Source organism: Apium graveolens, chromosome 9, assembly GCF_009905375.1.
Source record: "Apium graveolens cultivar Ventura chromosome 9, ASM990537v1, whole genome shotgun sequence".
NCBI lineage: Eukaryota > Viridiplantae > Streptophyta > Magnoliopsida > Apiales > Apiaceae > Apium > Apium graveolens.
Window position 1 is genome coordinate 271809319 of NC_133655.1, and position 19737 is coordinate 271829055.

A 19737-nucleotide genomic window follows, 5' to 3' on the forward strand; every position below is an offset into this window, starting at 1 on the left:
TATGCAGCTGACCCGGGGCACCTTTATAATGCATAAAACTTTGCATAAACTAGGATGTAAGTTATTTATTTTTGTGTCCGGACTGGCTTGCTTTGCTGCACTGCTCTGTAGTGGTTGGTTTTTTTTAAAACTGTTTGTTTTGACTTGGCTTTTGTTTTGTCTTCTAGCAGGTTTACCACATTATAATCCGGACATGTCCTCTTCGGCATAAAGTGACGCTTTGAAGGGTTTGGGAAGCACTTTTAAGCTAACAAAGGAGGGCATTGCTGGTGGGTCCGGTTCCACCGCGGCTCCGGAAGAGGGGTCATAGAGCAATGATATTTCCAGGATGGAGTCTGGTAGGAATGAAAGGGTTCTGGAGAGTTAAAGTTGGTGATGAGTTTGGGAATTTTGAGGAGTTTGAGCCTCTCGGGGAGATTCCTGATATTGAGGTTTTCTAGAAGAAGAGGCTCCGGTGTTCAGGATCGAAACCTCCCCGGGCTCATAATGTTGCTATTGGTGGTGAGTCTGGGGCGGATAACGAGAATAGTGTGGATGTGGAGCGTCCGGAGAAGGGTATCCCGGAGTTAGAGGTTAGGGTTGCTCACTTTATGGCTGAGATTCCTTCTCCGGCAGATTGGAAGGAGATGAACCACTCCGGATTCGATGCTACGATGAAGGAGTGCACTCGTCTCTGGGGCCGGGTATGCAATATTTCTTTGATTTCCGTTTTCCTTCTATTTTTGCCTTGAATATATTCCTAAGATTTGTATCGTATATTTCGTAGCTTGGTGGCTATATGACCGGAGCTGCTTCCCTTGTGTACTATGATTTGAAGAATGCCCAAAATGCCATTGGTGATAAGAACACTGAGGTTGGGGAGCTTTGGGATCAGATCATTGTTAAGGATACATCTCTCTACGGACTGAATAAGCATCTCACCGAGGTTACAACACGGGCTGAGAATGCTGAAAAGGAAGTTGTGGATTTAAAGTTTGATTTAGCTGAGCTCCGAAAGCAGCTTTCTTCTATGGGGCCGGAGGCTGAAGTCATCGAAGCGTATAAGAAGTCCAAGGAGTATGACAGGGTGATTGCGAATGCTGGTGCTCCAGAGATTGCTCGTTGCTGGATTGTCACACAAAGGCATATTAATACAAATCTGGAGGCAGACTGGGAGAGTTTTGTTGAAGAATTTTTCAAGGCGAAATAGCATATCGAGGCTGGACTCGGGGAGCCGGAGCTATTTTATGGTCCTTGCCCCAGTTTCCTCCCTCCAAATGCTCCGAACTCTTAATTTTGTATTTGATCTTTGAACTGAAATTCTGGAACTTGTAGTGTTGTTGGATTGCTTGTTGGTTTGTAATTTTTGTACTTCGCTCAGGGCTATTTTAGTCCGGTTAAGTTTGAATATTTGCTTTTGTTTGCTTTTATTCTGCTTTGTTATCATAGTTTATTCTTCCCTTAGAAATTTATAAGTTAATGATGTTTGCTTTAGTCCAGACTCATATTTGGCCCGGACTAGTGGTTGCTTATTTTTACTTAGAAAATTAATTCTAAGTGAATATGTGTGCTCTAGTCCAGACTCGTAGCATGTCTGGACTAGTGGTTGCTAATTTTTTCTTAAAAAGCTAATTCTAGGTAAATATAGTTTCTTTAGTCCTGACTAATATTTTTTCCGGACTAGTGATGGCTTATTTAATTAGAGAATTAATTCTAAGTAAATATGGTTACTCTAGTCTTGACTAATATTTTTTCCGGACTAGTGATTGCTTCTTAGAAAATAAATTCTAAGTCAATATTGTTGGTCTAGTCCTGACTAATATTTTTTCCGGACTAGTGATGGCTTCTTTACTTAGAAATTTAATTTTAAGTAAATATGGTTGCTCTAGTCCTGACTAATAATTTGTCTGGATTAGTGATGGCTTCTTTACTTAGGAAATTAATTTTAAGTAAATATGGTTGCTCTACTCTAGACTCGTGGTTCGTCCGGACTAGTGGTTGCTTATTTTTACTTGGAGAATTAATTCCAAGTGAATATGTGTGCTCTAGTCCAGACTCCTAGCTTGTTCGGACTGGTGGTTGCTAATTTTTACTTAAAAAGTTAATTCTAAGTAAATATGGTTTCTCTAGTCCTCACTAATATTTTGTCCGGACTAGTGATGGCTAATTTGATTAGAGAATTAATTCTAATTAAATATGGTTGCTCTAGTCCTGACTAATATTTTGTCCGGACTAGTGATTGCTTCTTAGAAAATTAATTCTAAGTAAATATTGTTGCTCTAGTACTGACTAATATTTTGTCCGGACTAGTGGTGGGTTCTTAGAAAATGAATTCCAAGTAAATATGGTTGCACTAGTCCTAATTAATATTTTGTCCGGACTAGTTATGGCTTCTTTACCTAGGAAATTAATTCTAAGTAAATATGGTTGCTCTAGTCCAGACTCGTGGTTGGTCCGGACTAGTGGATAGTTTTAATTATTGTAAAAAGAGAAATGCTTTTCATTAATCCGGAGTTTCGTTCATACAAATCATAAGGAAAACAAACTGGTTGCTTGCCATATTTCCTACAAGATGTTGGTTGCTTTGTTTGCTTTTTCCTATTGGTAGAACTTTCTTAGTCTGAGTCCGTGCCAGGTATTGGGGACTTCTGAGCCATCCATGTTCAGGAGTTTATAGGTTCCTAGTCTCAGGACTTCTTTGACCTTAGATGGCCCTTGCCATTTGGGCATTAGCTTTCCAGTGTTTGTAGGATCTGATGCTTTGGTGTCTCAAAGAACTAAGTCTCCTACTTGGAAATTTTTGACTCTGGACTTCTTGCTGAAATGTTCCCTTGTATTCTCCTTGTATCTTTCCATCTTTTGTACAGCTAGGTCCTGGACCTCATCAATTAACTCCATATTTGTTATGTGTCCTTCTTAGTGGCTTTTTCATCAAATTTTATTGCTCTATAAAAAGGAGATCCCCCCTCAATAGGAAGTATGGCTTCGGTTCCATAAGCTAGTTTGAATGGAGTATCTCCGATAATTTTCAATGGACTTATCATGTAGGACCATAGTACGCTTGGCAGTTCTTCTGGCCATTTGCTCTTACTTTCTTTGATTCTCTTTCAATACCCAAGAGCAGGATTTTGTTGGTGACTTCTACTTGCCCATTTCCTTGGGGATCTGCTACTGATGATTTTTTATGCTTGATCCCGCGCTCCTGAAGGTAGGATTCAAATTCTGATCCGATGAATTGTGGTCCTTTATCTGATACTAGGACTCGTGGAATCCCAAACCTCATCAAAATGTTATCTATAAACATTATGCAGTCCTGCTGGTTTATTGTCCTAATTGCTTTGGCTTCGAGCCATTTGGTCATATAATTAATTGAAAGTAACAAGTACCCGAGATCTCCTTTGGCCCGGGGAAAGGGTCCCATTATGGAGTTACCCCATAAAGCAAAGGGGATTGGTGATAGGACTGAGGAAGGTAGGACTGGGCTGATCCGGGACATATTGCTGAAGAGTTGGTATTCATTGCATTTTTTCATGAATTCCACTGCATCATGGTGAATAGTTGGCCAGTAGTAACCTTGCCTTATGATCTTATGAGCTAGGGCCTTTGCGGACATATGATCTCCGCATATCCCTTCGTGTACTTCCGTCAAACATTATTTTGCTTCTTCTGGTCCAACACATTTGAGAATAGGAGATGAGAAAGTCCTACGGTAGAGTAGTCCTTCTTCGAGGAAGAACTTGGCTGCTTTGGCTTTTAATCTTTGGGCCTTTCCTTTGTCTTATGGGAGCTCCATTTTCTCTAAGTTGTTGATGAAGGGAGGCATCCAGTTCTGGTTTCTTTCGATCTCCAGGACTTCTCCGAAATCAATAGATGGTTTGTGGAGTTCTTCAAAGTAAACTAAGCAGTCCAAGTCTGATGAGTTCCGGACTAACTTGGATAGAATATCTGCTTCTTCATTTTCTTCTCTACATATCTGCAGGACTTGATGCTTTGGGATTGAAGCTAGGTAACTTTGAACCAGTGCTTGATACTTTTCAAGAATAGGGTCCTTTGCTATGTATTCTCCTTTTGTTTGCTTGACCACTATCTGGGAGTCGCTGAAAAACTGGAGTAGTTTGTTTTTCTTAGTTCTGCTGGTTTTTCTTGAACTTCTTGTCCAGATGGTAACCCCCTTTCAGTCGGTCACCAGTGTTCTTACTCATGGATCCACCACTCCGGGTCATCCTCATTGCCTGGAGTACAAAAGTTTCCTTTATGAATCTAGTAGCCATGGAGTAAGTTGCTGCCAGACTTTGTGGCTCCTATATATCAGTTCAATAATATATCTCTCATTATGTTCTGGGTCCAAGATTCTCCTGAAAATGCTCAGAGCTTCGCGCTCATCCAGGCTTGAGATTTTATTGATTGCTTCCTGGAACCGGCGCATATATGCAGAGAAAGACTCATTGTCATACTGCCGGATGGTTTCCAGGTGATACATATGCATTTCATGCGTCTTGTTTGCTCGAAATCTCCGAGAAACGATGCACAAAACTCCATCCAATTGTGGATGCTGTGGGAGGGGATCCTGCTGAACCATCTCTGGGCCCCTCCCTTAAGAGTTGAGGCGAAGAACCTTGCTTTTTCAAATTCATTATAGTGATATATTTGTGCGATTTGCTCAAAGTCTTTCTGTTTCTCCTTTTCTTCATCATCAGAAATCAGCTCCGGAGTGGGATTCCTCAGGGTTTATTGGGTCCTAGACTTGGCCAGTAGCTTTTCTTCTTCTAACTGCATTCTTTTTTTGATCTTCAGCTCGAGCTTTGCTTCTTCCTTTTTTCTGATTTGCTCTGGTATCTCTTCCAACCTTTTCTTCTTAGCAGCGTCTGCTTCTTTCTTATTACCCTGATCATTTTTGCTTTTTTTTCCCTTAGCTCCAATTCGGTCAAAGATAGATCTCTTAGATTGTTGGGAGTCCCCGGACTCCTCCGGTTCTTCCTCAAGTTCGGTTTTTTCCTGGAGCCGGGTTTGCTCCTGCCTGTAGAGCCGGATTGCTTCTTCCAGTTCATCACTTGTAAGGTTGGCCATGTGCTCTTTAGCACCCGGGACATTAGTTTATTTATATTGATTCAGCTCAATAACGCTTCTGGAGTCCAGGGTGTTTATAATTCTCTCCACAACGGGAGTGTGTTACAATGGTTGCTCCTAGAACGCTTCTATGTTGGCTCCTGGATCAAGGGCCTGGGAGTGGTCCGGCTCCTGGACCTGACTACTAGCAGATGGTCTCCCAGAAGTAAGATTTCCTGGTCTTGCCATAATCTCAAAAATACCAACAACAACTAACAAAGATTTCCAACTAACAATATTGATCTAAGGTTACTTCTCGAAAATTGCAAAAACTATCCAGAACAATAACAAGCAGTAACAAACAGCTTTCTGGGAATAGTTTAAAGAATCTTCTGGGACGACTCAACAATGTGGTAACAGAAGTGTAACGGGGTTTTAGAACACAATGGCAATATTCAAACTAGAGCAAAATCGAGGTTCTAAAGTGATCAAAACTAACAATGACACATACAAACATGGCTTAAATCAACAAAATAGGGCTCACCCAAAAATGGCCTAAAATAAAGAGCACACACAAACGTGGCCTAAATAAATAACATTCATGTTTATGGAAGAGTTTGGTTGCTTAGATTCTTACAAGTTAAATAAATGGACTCTTTCAAGAGCTTGCTGACGAAGGTGATCCAGGGGCACCGAGACCCAAGTATGGAGAGCCCCTCCTTCTAGCACCAAATGATAACTCCTGGTGGCGGAGCCGTGTCTTCGACGTCGTGCCAGGATCCTTCGCTGCTGTGGTGGTTTATCTATGATGGGGTTCCTTCAAAATAACACCGGAAGGGGGTTTTTGATCCCGCGGGGCCTTCGATGTGAGATTAGGAACTTGCTTTTGGGGAAGATGAAGATAGATATGAATGAAAGGTGGTTATGTGTGTATGATTGTGAGAGAGTGATTAACCCCAAAACCTTACCTTCTTGGGCTATTTATAGCCCAAAGACAGGGTTTTGGGGTTGGTACCTTTGAATCGTAGCCATTGGTTCTAGGAGCAGAGGACACCTGGCTGGAGTAGATGCTTTACACGTGGCGACGCGTCACTGGCTGAGGAATATTCTGAGGATCCTCTAACACGTGCACCGATTATTCCCACGATTGATGGGTGACAGTTGTCCTTACAATGTGCTTAGGCAAGTGCCTTACGTGCTGGGATTCCCTAAGATTGGGCTTGTCGGGTAGGGCCAGTTAGGACTAGTAGTATAAAGGATTGGACTGAGTTAAGAGTCCGGGCCTAGTTCTTGCAGGAGCTACATGTACTATCATTGACATGAACATCTTAAGGATTCATATGCTAACATGTCCAACATAGATGGTGTTAGATGTCATATGTGGAGTCAGACTATACAATTGAGATTAAATTCGATATGAAGTTTCTTAACACGCTGAAAAGTGAAAACCTATTTTGAAAACCTATTTTGTAACCACCATCTTCCAACATGCCCAATTAGATTATTTATGTTGTATATACCATATAGAGGAGTGGTAACACAATTTTAATATTTAATATTTAATATTGTATAAAAAGGATGATCATTTTCATCTCACAGCCATACGATGCATATAAAATAACATTATTACCTTTCATGTACATAACAACATGCGAGCAAGGGGAGGTGTAAAAATTGAATCCAAAACATCTTTATAATGTGTATATATACGTGTGTCACTAAATGATTATACATGGAAGAAGTAATGTTTTAGATTTATTCATAAAAATATCACCAATTTATTATATGGCTGTAATATTTTTTTAATATATAAATTCAATTGATCATTAAAAATTTGTAAAGTATCTATACTAGCTTCAAATCATTTTCTCAACTTTTTTTAAATTAATATTTATTAACAATTTGATTAATTTTTATTGACAATTGTTTAAATTAATTCCTATATTTTGTAAGAGTCATAAAAATAAAATGAAAGTACTATCCAAGGTTAGAGTTCGATCCTCACGTCCAACATTTTTAAATTTAAAACTTCATATTAGCAAAGATTAAAAATTCAATTCTTATTAATAACAGATTAATTGCTAATATTTATAACATCATAATTATGGATATTTAATCTAATATTCAAATCTTGTTGACTTTTTAATATATGATATTTATATTATTAAATTTAAGAACAACGAATATGTCAAATATTAAAACATTTATTTGAATATTTTTGTCAACCACTTTGACGCTAAACTGAATTTTTTGCATAAAGAAGCAAACAATATGTTTGTAATCATGTTATATTTGACGTTTTATAATATTTTGGCTAAATCTTCCGTCTATGCACGATTATTTGATTTATTCGTGTCCTTGCTTTTTAATTTTTTGAGTTATAATATATTATTATAGGTATTGGAACAAATATTATTTTGGATACGAGTAATATATTAGATAAAGATGGACTAAATCCAAACTTTTAATGTCTATCCTATTACAACCATCTCAATAGGTGTAGACTTTATCCCTTCAATATTTTTAAACTTCCTTACTAAAATACTAAACAAACTATTAAAATTTGTTTTTTATTAAAAATAAAAAACTTAGGCCAAGAACGCGTGTTCTATTCTACTTTACTCATCGATCTTTGCAACCCGCCATCACTATCTCGATCTTTGCAACCCTCCAATACTATTTCTAACTGTAGGCAGCCCAATGACAATTTATGACCTAATTATCCCTCTACTAGACTCCTCTTCCTCGAGCTTCCCCATCATTATATTCCATGTCATGAGCAAAGGCTTCCCTATCGTCAATAATTGAGCCCCTCATGATGCCCAATAATCAGACCACCATATCCCACAATTATTACAGTCAAACCAACTCCAACATCGACTCTACCCCTTACTACATTCCTCATTTGTTTCAACCATTAACAGCTATAGTAAAAATATATCTTATCTCATTCCCAAAAATGTTTCCATGTCTGATTGTCCAACATCTCGCATCAATCAATCACCCTCATTTCATCTGATTCCTTACGTCTGACCATTTCTCATAATTTATTCACCCTTTGACCTTGCATGTTGACATGCTTTTCTTTTAAAAAATTATCAAAACTATTATGAATAACCCCAACATCCATGTCAATCATTTACAATTCCATAACTTGCCCAAAAGAGCTCTAAAAAATTACTAATATGGTACGGTTCATGGATTTATCCATGGCCAAGAAAAGAGCGAGAGTTCTAACTAGCTTTCCAGACCGAGGTTATGAGTTTAAGTTTCTTGTCTTTATTTTTTTATTCCAGTTATTAAATCATTTTGGAGTGGTTTGTATTGACGAATCATCTCCATATCTTCCATTTCATGACAATCTCACCATTATTAGTCTCAAGTTGTACATGATCATAGTATGATGTCCACAAATTTGGAAGGAAACTCTCATATTATTAGCTTAATGCTCCTTCCTTTATTTCATATAATTGGCACCAAGGCTCCACATTTCATCAAAAAGATAATTCAGGGCATGTACACTTACATTTACCTTATAGATAATATGTATATAGTTGTCATTAGCTATTAATACATCCTATATGTGACAGAATACAACTATAATGAGGATTTTTTGTTGGTATCTTTAATCTAAGCTTATTATATCTCATAAATAAATTATAAATGGAATTTGAGTTTGTACCTATAGATTTAGTCAGCTAGAAGTAGTTTCATATATTTCGATAAATGTGGGAAGATTCATTGGCAAGTTGGAGTCATGGAGTGTTCTTAGGAGTTTTTCTTGTAGACGTTGTATGTAATAGTCTATTTATTCAATTTTGTAATCTGGTTTATCTTTTTTCAGAAATATCAGTACTTACCTTTATTATTTTTTCATTCAAATATATAAATGTATATGTGTGTGCATATGGTTTGAATATATCACTTGGTTCTGAGCTCTGTTTATTGCATGCCAAAGTTTATACAAAAACACACAACAATGGAGACACAAAAAGGTAAAGAGATGTAACGCCCCCAAATCCAGGGTCAGAGGATTTGGTCGTCACTATGAAACCTCAATCCAAATTAACCTGATTAATCAATAATTAAATGCCAGCGAAAGATATTTATCATTTATGACCCCAAACTAATCCGAGATCTTTTAAGGTTACAGTTCTAGAAATAAGATATCCAAATTCCACAAATAAATTTTTCATTTTCTTTTGAAACTCTTTTCAACAATTCTCAATCTCAAAACTTAACCCGCTAGTATAGCTTCGAAAAGAAGTATACTAGGCCCAACTATAAAATAATACAATTATAAGATAATATAATATAAACAACTTTATACAAAAGAACTTACACTAATTCGTAAACCCTGGACCCATCACATTCCAAGAGCTTCTCCGTAGCTTCCTCGAATTACGCAGCTAAACAGCGCAAGCTAATCCTCACTGGAGGTTAAATTTAAAAACAGGAAAGTATGAGCGAAAGAAATGCTCAGCAAGATCATTATGACATATATAGTGTCGTTTAATATAAAACCGACATCTGCGTCAGAGTAGAACATTTAAAAATCATAATTGCTGAATCATAACATTTTAGTTGAGGAATCCCAGAATTGATTCCTTAATTGTATTCAAAACCATTTTGATATTTTTGAGCGAAATGCTTCAGCAATACTTTGAGACTTGACGAGAATAAAACTCGTAAAACAGGGTTTACGGAAATATTGTAAACCACAACAACAAGAAGCAATGATTATGGATTGAATAATAAACTTTACTCAAAACCGAACTCTTCAAATTAATACTTATTTTGCTGTCATATCAAATTAGATATCAATACGAACTTTTATGCTCACAACACCCATACTGAAGTCAACATCAATCATTTATACTAATACCACCTTTGATATTTAACAACGTAAGTATCTGCATAAATCAGAATCTGAATCAAAACCGCAATTCACTTTTAATCGAAAACAAAATCAGTTGATAAATCATTTATTCTATGAATATCAAAAACGATATGATAATTTAGATTAGGATCATTCTCCGAAGGACGTACTATCATATGCTGATCAGTCCGTGTGATAGCACAAGGTCATGATTCATAGAAACGTGACCCCAAAAATAGGAGTACTCAAACAAAAAGGCAATATACCTGCCTGTGGCAAAAATTGTGTCATAATATTCTATATGGCACTTAGAAATAGCCCTCCGCTGGACCGTCCATCCCGGTCACTTACGCAATTATGATCCAATCTTAAAACCTTTTATTGAAATGGTGTCATAATAATCGACACCCGAAATAATTTTATTCTCCCAACTCTTGGGTAGGAATATTCGCAACCAAATCACTTTTCTCAAAATCCAAAGCATTTGTAAATCCGATAATTGGATAAGTAAAATCACTTAGCTACTCTGAACATAGAATAGCGGAAGAATTCTTGCATAAACAGAGTTATTTAATTTAGCGATATGTAAAACATTTATCTATTATGAACTGAATAGGGAAGGCAATACTTGCATGATAAGATTTAAAATAAATATCACTTGAACAATAAGTGATGATAGGGATACTTTCCTTTGGGTTTTTAGCAGTTAGTCGCACTCGAAAAGACGCATCTATTCTGACATTTTGTCTTAAAATATCTCCATCTTTCTATTCAACACTTTACTGATAAGCTGCTCCTGCGATTTCTAGAAGCCGGATATCCAATAGCATTCCATCTTATTCTTTATCCAACACTTTGTCCTGATCACTCGAACGATCCGCATCTATATTTAGAAAATATAACTTTAATTGCCTAAATGATAATCACTCGACGAACTGCGCGTCAAAAGCCTATCGTCTACCCATACGATAGCCCACACCTAAATATAACAGATAATTTATGTATCACATAAGCACATAACTCATGTATCACATAATTCATATCACATATGACTCGGTTCGTCAAAAGGTTCGACACAATACGTTTAAAACTAAAATCGGGTCAAAATATGATTTATCGATTCAGAATGATTCGTAAAATAAGAGACCTTTCGAAATAAAAGGATTTGGGTCTCGAAAGTATTTTAATTGAAAGCGGAATATTTTTCTGAGTCTAGAGGCGTTCGTTTCGTATTAAACGGACGAACGGTTGATTTATTATGAATATTTGAACATTTTTGGAATAAAAATTGGACTCCGAATTATTTAATAATTAAATAATAGGGCTCGAACATCCGAAAATAATTTTATAAGAATTACCGAGCCCGGAAAATAATTTAAAATAATATTTTAAAGCTCGAAAATCTTTTCGGAAATTTTAAATCAAATTTAAATAATTAATTATCAACTAAAATTAATTAATTAAATAATTTGGATTTATTTTTGAATTAAAATAATGATTTTCAAAATAAAAATGAATTTTTAGAAATTAAAAATAGGATTTTTTTAATTATTTGAAAACAAAATTTCCAGAATCATAACTTGGAAAATAGATTTGGGGAAATGAAGATCAAACACGGGTCAGTCATGGGTTACAAAGCGGGTCGGGAAGAACATGGTCGGGTCCGACCGGATCTTCCCCAGAAACCGATCAACAACCGTTTTCCGGTGACTCAATAACGGCCTAAAAATGCACGGTTAATCCCGTACTCAATCCACATCGACTCTACAACATCACATCTTCTCAGATATCCTGTGAACATTAACAGACAAAGCGGCCTTCGATTTTCCGGCCAAAACTCCATTAAAACCGGCAAGCTCGAAGCTTAATCCGGCCAACAACTAATTCTACTCGTTTCTATACCAAATTGATCAGTTAATATGTCAAAACGATGCTGGGATTCTGTATAATGCATTAATATCATCAAAATAATCCAAAAATCACCCAATAAGAAACCCCTAATTCGGGGAATAAACCCTAAATTATGAATTTACAAATTATTAATCGTTTGAACGATTTGATGGCATAAACAGAAAGAGCATGAAAACCTGAGCATTTTGGTTACCCATACTTCAAAAACAGAGATATGTATCACCCTCAAATTTGGGTTTGATTCTCAGAACTTTTCAAGAACACCAAGAACACATATTCAAATTGTTTTCTAGAAAATTAAACCTTAATTACTATATGATATTGAACTCTATTTTTGAAGTATAATGTACCAAATTGACCAGAAAAATATTATCTCCACGATGGAAGCATCAAATCACATCAACAACATCAAGAACAAATTTTCATAATATAATTATCAAATAATTCAAATATAAATAAATAAATAAGAAAATTAACTTGATTACTGGGTAAAAACTGATGATTGATTCATAAAGAAGATTTCGAGAGCTTCGTTTTGATGTGCTGCACTCCCGAATCGGAGTTCGATAACACCTTCGTTCGTACGATTGATTTTCAGGAACACATCGATTTTCTAGGGTTTTTCTCTGTATTTACGGTATTTTAACTGGTTGCAAATGAATAAACGAAATAAATGAAATAAGAAATAGGTTATATATATTTATGGAATATTGGTTCGTTCTAGATCATTTTGGATCGTTAAATTAGTTGCTTAGCCGCTAAGTAACTACAAAATGATCCAAAAATAGATTACTTACCCGCTAAGTAACTATAAAAACGATACAATTTAATACCATAATTGGATAATCTTCAAAATCGGGCTTTTAATAAAACACTATATACGAAAATAATATAAAAATATCTCGTCTCTCGAGAATACGGGTTTTGTTGATTTATTGAAATGGTTATCGTATCGAAAATATTGTGCCGGGCCACGCACGGGTCAAACCATAATCCGGATCAAAAAAGTCAAAACACGGAAAATGTCCGGAATTACCATATTTGGTTAAGAAGGAGTTTTCGAAGAGTTTCGGGTTGTAAAAACACAAAAACAGTTAAAGTTGGACGATTCCCGACTTTATAAAAAAGTTTTATAATTACTCAGAAAATAATTAATAAATCCATAAATCATTATAAAATCTCCTAACAGTCCAAAAATTACCAGAAAATTATCACAATTATCTATATTTTATTCTGGACATTTAATAATTCAGATACTCGGATAATATCACTTGTAAACACCCAAACATCAATTCTAATTATCAGATAATTCATCAAAAATTCACATAAACTCACATAAACAATTCCAAATAATTATAAAAATAATATCTAAAAATATGGGATATTACAAGAGATCAGTATGGGTTAAATACCCGGTGTTGACAAAAAGCAACTACACAGCCTGGTCACTAAAATGAAGGTTTACATGTAAGCACATGATGCTTGGGAGGCAGTGGAAGTGACAAATACAAAAGGGACAGTTGATGGTAAAATTGATAAGATGACTCTAGCCTCCATTTACCAAGGAATCCTAAGGAGATTATATTATCTGTTGCATACAATAAAACAATGAAGAAGACTCGAGAAGCTGTAAAGACAATGTTCTTAGGTGCAGATCGGTTTAAGAAGATATATATCCAAATGTTGAAGGCTTAATTCGAGTCCTGGAGTATAAAGTACACATAACTGATCGATGATTTATGTATAAAATGAACAGAATAGTAACCAATATATGAGCATTGGGGGAAAATATCGATGAGGTATATGTTCTAAAAAAGCTACTTTGAGCTGTTCCGTTAAAGTTTTTAAAAATTACGTCCTCTATAAAAAAATTTGGTGACTTGGAGACAATGACTATCGAGGAGGCAATGGGGTCTCTAAAGGTACACAAAGAAAGACTATGTAGAAAAAATGAAAGCAATGATGGACCACTAATATTGACAAAAGAGGAATGGAAAAAACAAGAGGGAAATGAGAGTCAACTATTACTCATAAGGGATGAATGGATAATGAAAGAAAAGAAGGGACATACGTCTCTAGGATCTGGGTCGAAATGGCAAGGCAGAGAAGGACGTGGGGGACATGACAGAGTGTTAGGTAATGAATACAACACAGGTAGGTGAATGCATTTTAGATTATTTTTAAGTTTTTTGAATTATTATGGATGTGGTGAACAAAGTAGTCTAACTTGCAGAGATAAGTGTTTTAACAAGAATAATAAAAACATGCACAATAACACACTATCTTCAAAACTCACTTAATTTTATATTAAAATCAAGAATGTCTTGCTACAAATTTCTGGGTTCTTTATTGATAAAGAACTCAGCATCTTTCTTGAGAGAGCTACATAATTTTCTAGATCTATTTGTTACAACTAAAACAAAGCATCTAGTGTTTACTTTATAGAACAATAAACACAGGTTTTACATAAAATGTAATAGCATGTACCAAACCCTACTTTAAGTTAACTAAATCTTTCTCTTTCTGGCTTAGTGTATCTTTGCAAATCATGCATGAATGTGACTTTACTTTGTGTGTTAATCTTGCCCTTTGATCTTGTATTCTTCAAGCTGCCTTTGTAGACTTTTCAAATCAGTGATTGATTTGTTTGTTGATTGATAATCTTGGATATTAAACTGGTCTACACTTTTTAATTTGATTTTTATATGAAGATCTCCAGTTGGTTATATAGAGAACTGGACATCTCGATAAGTATTATGACGTATCGAGATCTCTTAGTTCTCTATAAGTGTTTTAACTTTTCGAGGTCTCTGAGTTCTCTAAAAGTGAACCTGGCTTGTCGAGGTCTCTAAGTTTCTACATGTAGAATTGACTTGTCTATATCTCTGAGATCTCTATAGGCATTTTGACTTGTCGATATCTCTGAGATCTCTAATGAGAAAATTGACTTGTCGATATCTCTAATCTTTAAATCTTCATTTTGACTTGTCGATATCTCTGAGTTCTCGAATGCATGAATGACTTGTCGATATCTTCAATCTTCACATTCTCATTTGGCTTGTCGATATCTCCGAAACTTCTCGATAAGTTATTCTTGACTTCTCGATAAGTCATTTTGGAGTTCTCGAATGATTTCTCTATATCACTTGACCTGTGACTTGTAGATTTCTTGACTTAGAATATTTTTCTTAAAAAAGATTTATTTAACTCCAAGTTTCTTCACAATGTCTATGAGGCATGATCTTCATGAACTTCTTCTCGAGTTTATTCTTAGGCTTGAGACTGTTTACAGAAAAATACTCCAGTCTAATCTATTTACACTTTTACAGACTCGAATAACACAATACATAATATAAACTTAGATTATCGTACAACTTACCTAGGGTTGTCAATTTGACTTAGTCTTGTTATAGTACAGACATGTCTTGTACAATAATCTCCGCCAATTTGTGAGAAGATTGCTTATCACAAACTCATGCCTGTTAACAAGACTAACCTCAATCTATAATGAAAAATGAAATATTACATATAAAATTGACATAAATACAACATTTATACATTATGTGATTTCTTGAGTTTGAAAGGTATATTTATCGGACAAATGTCTCATCTCCTGTTTTTTCTCTAATGAAGTCCTTTAACTTTAAAAGTATTTCCAGCACCTCTATGATTAGTGTCCCTCTTAGAGCTTCTACAAGTTTTAGTTTTTTAGGTATTGGATAACCACTCAATAAATCAATCTTAGATTTTCAGAATCTTCCAGCTTTGATGTTTAGAAATTGTCCATCCTAGGTAATTCTGATCATCCCCTTTGCCTTGAGATCTTTAGATTTTTGTATATACATTTCTATCTCCTCAATAAACTTTACTTTTCTCTCCTTACTTTCAGCCTTATTTCTTACTCTTCTTTCTTCCCTTTCTACCAACCATTCAGCCAAAACAGATCTCGATGCCTTAGTTGCAGTATCCTTATCCTTCAATTAGCTTATCACTCTTTTGACCTATGTGGGTAAAAATATGTCCATTAAGTTGCTACCAATAAATGTGAAGGATCCATCCTGATAGTAGATTATTACTTTCCTTAGTGTTACAACACAAACTCTGACCATTTCTTCAACTACTTGTTGAAAGTAGTCTTAATCTGAGATGCACCAGTTTAGAGGTTAAAATTCACTTTGATTGAAACAGTTACAGATAACCCTCTCAGTTACTTGTAGTTTCTTTGATTTTCTCCCAATAATTCTGTAATGAATTTCGGTTGGTGGCTTTACAGAAGGTAGGTTTGAGATTTTATTTAGATATGTTTGCCTTGAGGTGATTGTTGTTTTAGTAAGGTATTGTCAGTTTGTTTGTACAAGAATTTTGGCTTTGAGGTTTGAGGTTGTTTATGATTTGAGTTTGTTGGCTTATAGGGTTGAGATTACTTGGTTTGGATATTTAGGGTTTGTTGTTGTGGTTCCGAGGTGTCTTCCTTCTTCTTCCTTCTTTTCTCTTCCCCTCTCTTCTTCTCATCTTGCTTTTTCTCATCCTGCTTCTTATCTTTGCTACCAGTTGATCTAGAAGTTTGGCTTGAATTGAGCCAGAAGGTGGTTAATTATCTTGCTTATGATCATCATCATTCTTGCCATCCTTTAAGTTGTAATATAAGTTTGGCAACATGGTATCAGCATTCACAACGTATCTTTCAAGGATTATAATCATCTCTTCATCTTCAGTTTTCTTGTGCTTCATGAATTTCAGATTATATTGAAGAGTCATTATCAGTCTCATGCTTCCTCTTACACAATGTTAGGAACATTGAAGATTTTACATCTTTTAGAATGAGGACAGATGTAGGCCACCCTGTTTCTTGGATAGAGATTGGATTCAGGAAAAGCATCTATCTGAGCCTTCTTGAGTTCATGTAGCAATTTGGTGTCCTCTGAGATTACTGCATGTACCTTGTCAATCATTACATCCAGCTCAGATGCTCTCATTTTTTGAATATCGGAGATAGACACCTGTAGACATCTGTCCAATCCACAATCATTTATATTAGCTACAATCCTCTTATCCAGAAAGTTATTAATCTTGACAATCACCACTCTAACAAAATTTATGTTGTTGGGCAATGCTCTTTTATATATGATGTAGTTGTTGTGAGAGACACCCTCAAGCCTACTAGAAGTTCATTGAATTCTTGATCTTGACAGGGTCGTTCTCCAGCTTTTAGAAGTTTGTCATTTCCACATCTTTAGATAGTTGAGCTTTTGAAGAACTTTGACCAACTTGATTAGAAGATGTCAATTTTCTAGGCTAGCTCCTTTGATTTACCAGCATCCCTATATTATTAAATCCTTGCTTCTATCCCCCCTTAGTCTTGGGAACATGCATGAGTAGGGGAGTTTGAATTTCTGGCCTCACAGTCTAAGGAAGTGCAGGCAATGGAATGTTAATTTTTCCCATGATGGCTCACAAAGCTGCAAAGTTTTACATTTGTAAGTGCTTGTGGGAGTCGACCAAGGTATGTATGTCTCCCTACTGACTCTACACTAGAGTAGTGAGAGCTTGCATTTGAGCTCTAAGTGAGTCATTGGAGGACCGCAAAGTTAAAACTTGTTCTTCAAGAGTTTGAATTTGGAGATTTGGAGATATAGAAGTGGGTTGTTGAGAGCTTGAGGGTACCGAGGACCCAAAGGTTGCTTCCATACTTTTTCCGTCCATGAGCAGTGCAGAAGTCTCATATCTACTTTGATGAAGCTGGTTCTTTGAGCTTGTAATTTGTTGTTGAACCACCTCATGCAAAGCTCTGAAAGACTGTCTGAGATTTTTGACATCCTTCTATACATTAGTCTTATCAAATGTGTCATTTGGTCAGCAAAATGTTGAAATTTTGAAGTGATCCTCACTTGAGAAGGAATACAAGTTGCATACTCTGATCAAGTGCAAAAAGACCTATTCTATTCAAGTGCAGGAAAAGTACAATTTCTCAACTTCTTAAACATCAAGTTGTGTATGCATTGACAAGCAAAAAGACCTATTCTACTCAAGCCAGGGAACAAGATTCTAAATAATGGTAATGGAATTCGAAATCATTTCTTGCACAACCATCAAATTACAAGATTAAGGAGTGTTTGTTACCAGGGAGCAGTCCAAATTCATATTTTATTATTCTTATTAGATTTTTTAATTTTTTTAATATTTAAGCTAAAAATTAATATTTCAGGCTTTTATCTTTTAATGTCCAATTTATACTCATATAATTATAAATAAAATTAAATTTAACTCAAAAAATGAAAAATTTACTAACATTAAAGGGATACCTAAATTTTTTTAAGAAGATATTTTATAATATATATATATATACACTTATACTTTAAAATAATAGTAAAAAGACATAATTTTTTATTTTCTTGGGAGCACGTGTAGTGCATAAGTGAATGGGCCCATATTAAGAAAATAAACTACCATTGTAAATTATTTTATTAGGGTTGTTTGTGTAACTTTATTGATAATTAATATATTGTATATAAGTTAAACTGATAAAAAAATCAGAGATGGTTTGGGTTTTTAAATTAAAAAATTAAAAATAGATATTTGAAGAATAAATCAATAAATAAAAATACATGTCTAAAAAATATTTACATTTTCTCATAAAATGCAAAATTTAAACTTACAACAGCAATAGTTTACGGAAGAAGGATGTGTATTTATAAAATCCAAAGATTTGGATTCACTCGAATATCAATATCTACTATTTTATAATTTTCTATAAAAAACGAGTCACAAATATAGATAGATTTTGACGTTAAAAAGATTCAAATGCAACTAAAATATATAAAATCCTGGATAAAATCCTCATTAATTTAAAGATTTTAATAAGTTATGCATTTATAAAATATTATATCAGGATTTTCTTAATTCACAATCTCAAAATATCCAATTCCTCATCTCTAAGTCTATAAAACGGAAATTCCTCCATTGCTATTGTCATCAGTTTAGCAGCTATCAATCACAAGATAGGTAATGTTACTCTCTATTCTTCTTGGGTTATTGCATGAATGCATGAACATCTGAAATTGTCCCTTCCCTGTTCTTATAGTATTTTGTAAGAATTTAATATCTATGTTCTGTTTCTTGATCACAGATTATTGTACGCATGGCCACTGAAGCAGGAAGCTCGACGGTTGCTAAGAGAAGAGCATCTGCTCTTATTGTTGATGATAGTTCCATAGTTAGAATGATCACCACAAAACACCTGAGTACCATGGAGTTTGAAGTTTCCTCGGTTAAAGATGGAGTGGAAGTTGTAGCTATGTATGAAGCTGGAAAGGGGCATTTCGATGTTATAGTTATGGATTTGGAAATGCCGGTGGTGAATGGTATCCAGGTTAGTTCTTCAAATTATCGAATAATATTTGCCAATATAAATAAATTTAGATGTCTATATTGTTTGATTTCAGGCCACTGCAGAGTTACGGGCCATGGGAGTGGACTGCAAGATAATAGGAGCCACTGCCTGCAATGACGCATCTCTAAAGCAAAGTTTTTTGGAGGCAGGGTTGGATCACCTCTTTGAAAAGCCTCTGGACGTTGCTAAACTCAAAAGCTGCCTCCAGTGAAAAGCCTCTGGACGTTGCTATGTGTTGGAATACAGTGTTATTGTATGTTAAATTATTAAATTTGTGGCGAGTGAATATGAACTTGGATAATAGTCCAATTTATCATATTTAGAATAACAATTTCTTAATATTCAATAATATATTTGGATATTTAATATTTACATAGAAAAACTGTCTTTCAGGTTTTTAAATTTTATATCCTACAAGTTAAGAAAGTCATAAAATTGACTGTTTTTGATGTTAAAATAAAATAAATTACTGAAATAATATTAGTGAAAGTTGCCGATCAAAATTTAAAATAACAATCATATGAACTAAATA

General features: G+C 35.1%; 1 protein-coding gene across 1 annotated transcript; it reads left to right on the plus strand.

The window, feature by feature from the left end:
- Nucleotides 1-17261: 17261 nt before the first annotated feature.
- LOC141686345 (two-component response regulator 24-like) lies at nucleotides 17262-19416 on the plus strand. Its single transcript, XM_074491385.1, has 3 exons — nucleotides 17262-17318; nucleotides 18942-19184; nucleotides 19258-19416. Exons 1-3 carry the CDS (start codon nucleotides 17262-17264, stop codon nucleotides 19414-19416), a joined length of 459 nt encoding a protein of 152 aa, XP_074347486.1.
- Nucleotides 19417-19737: the final 321 nt, after the last annotated feature.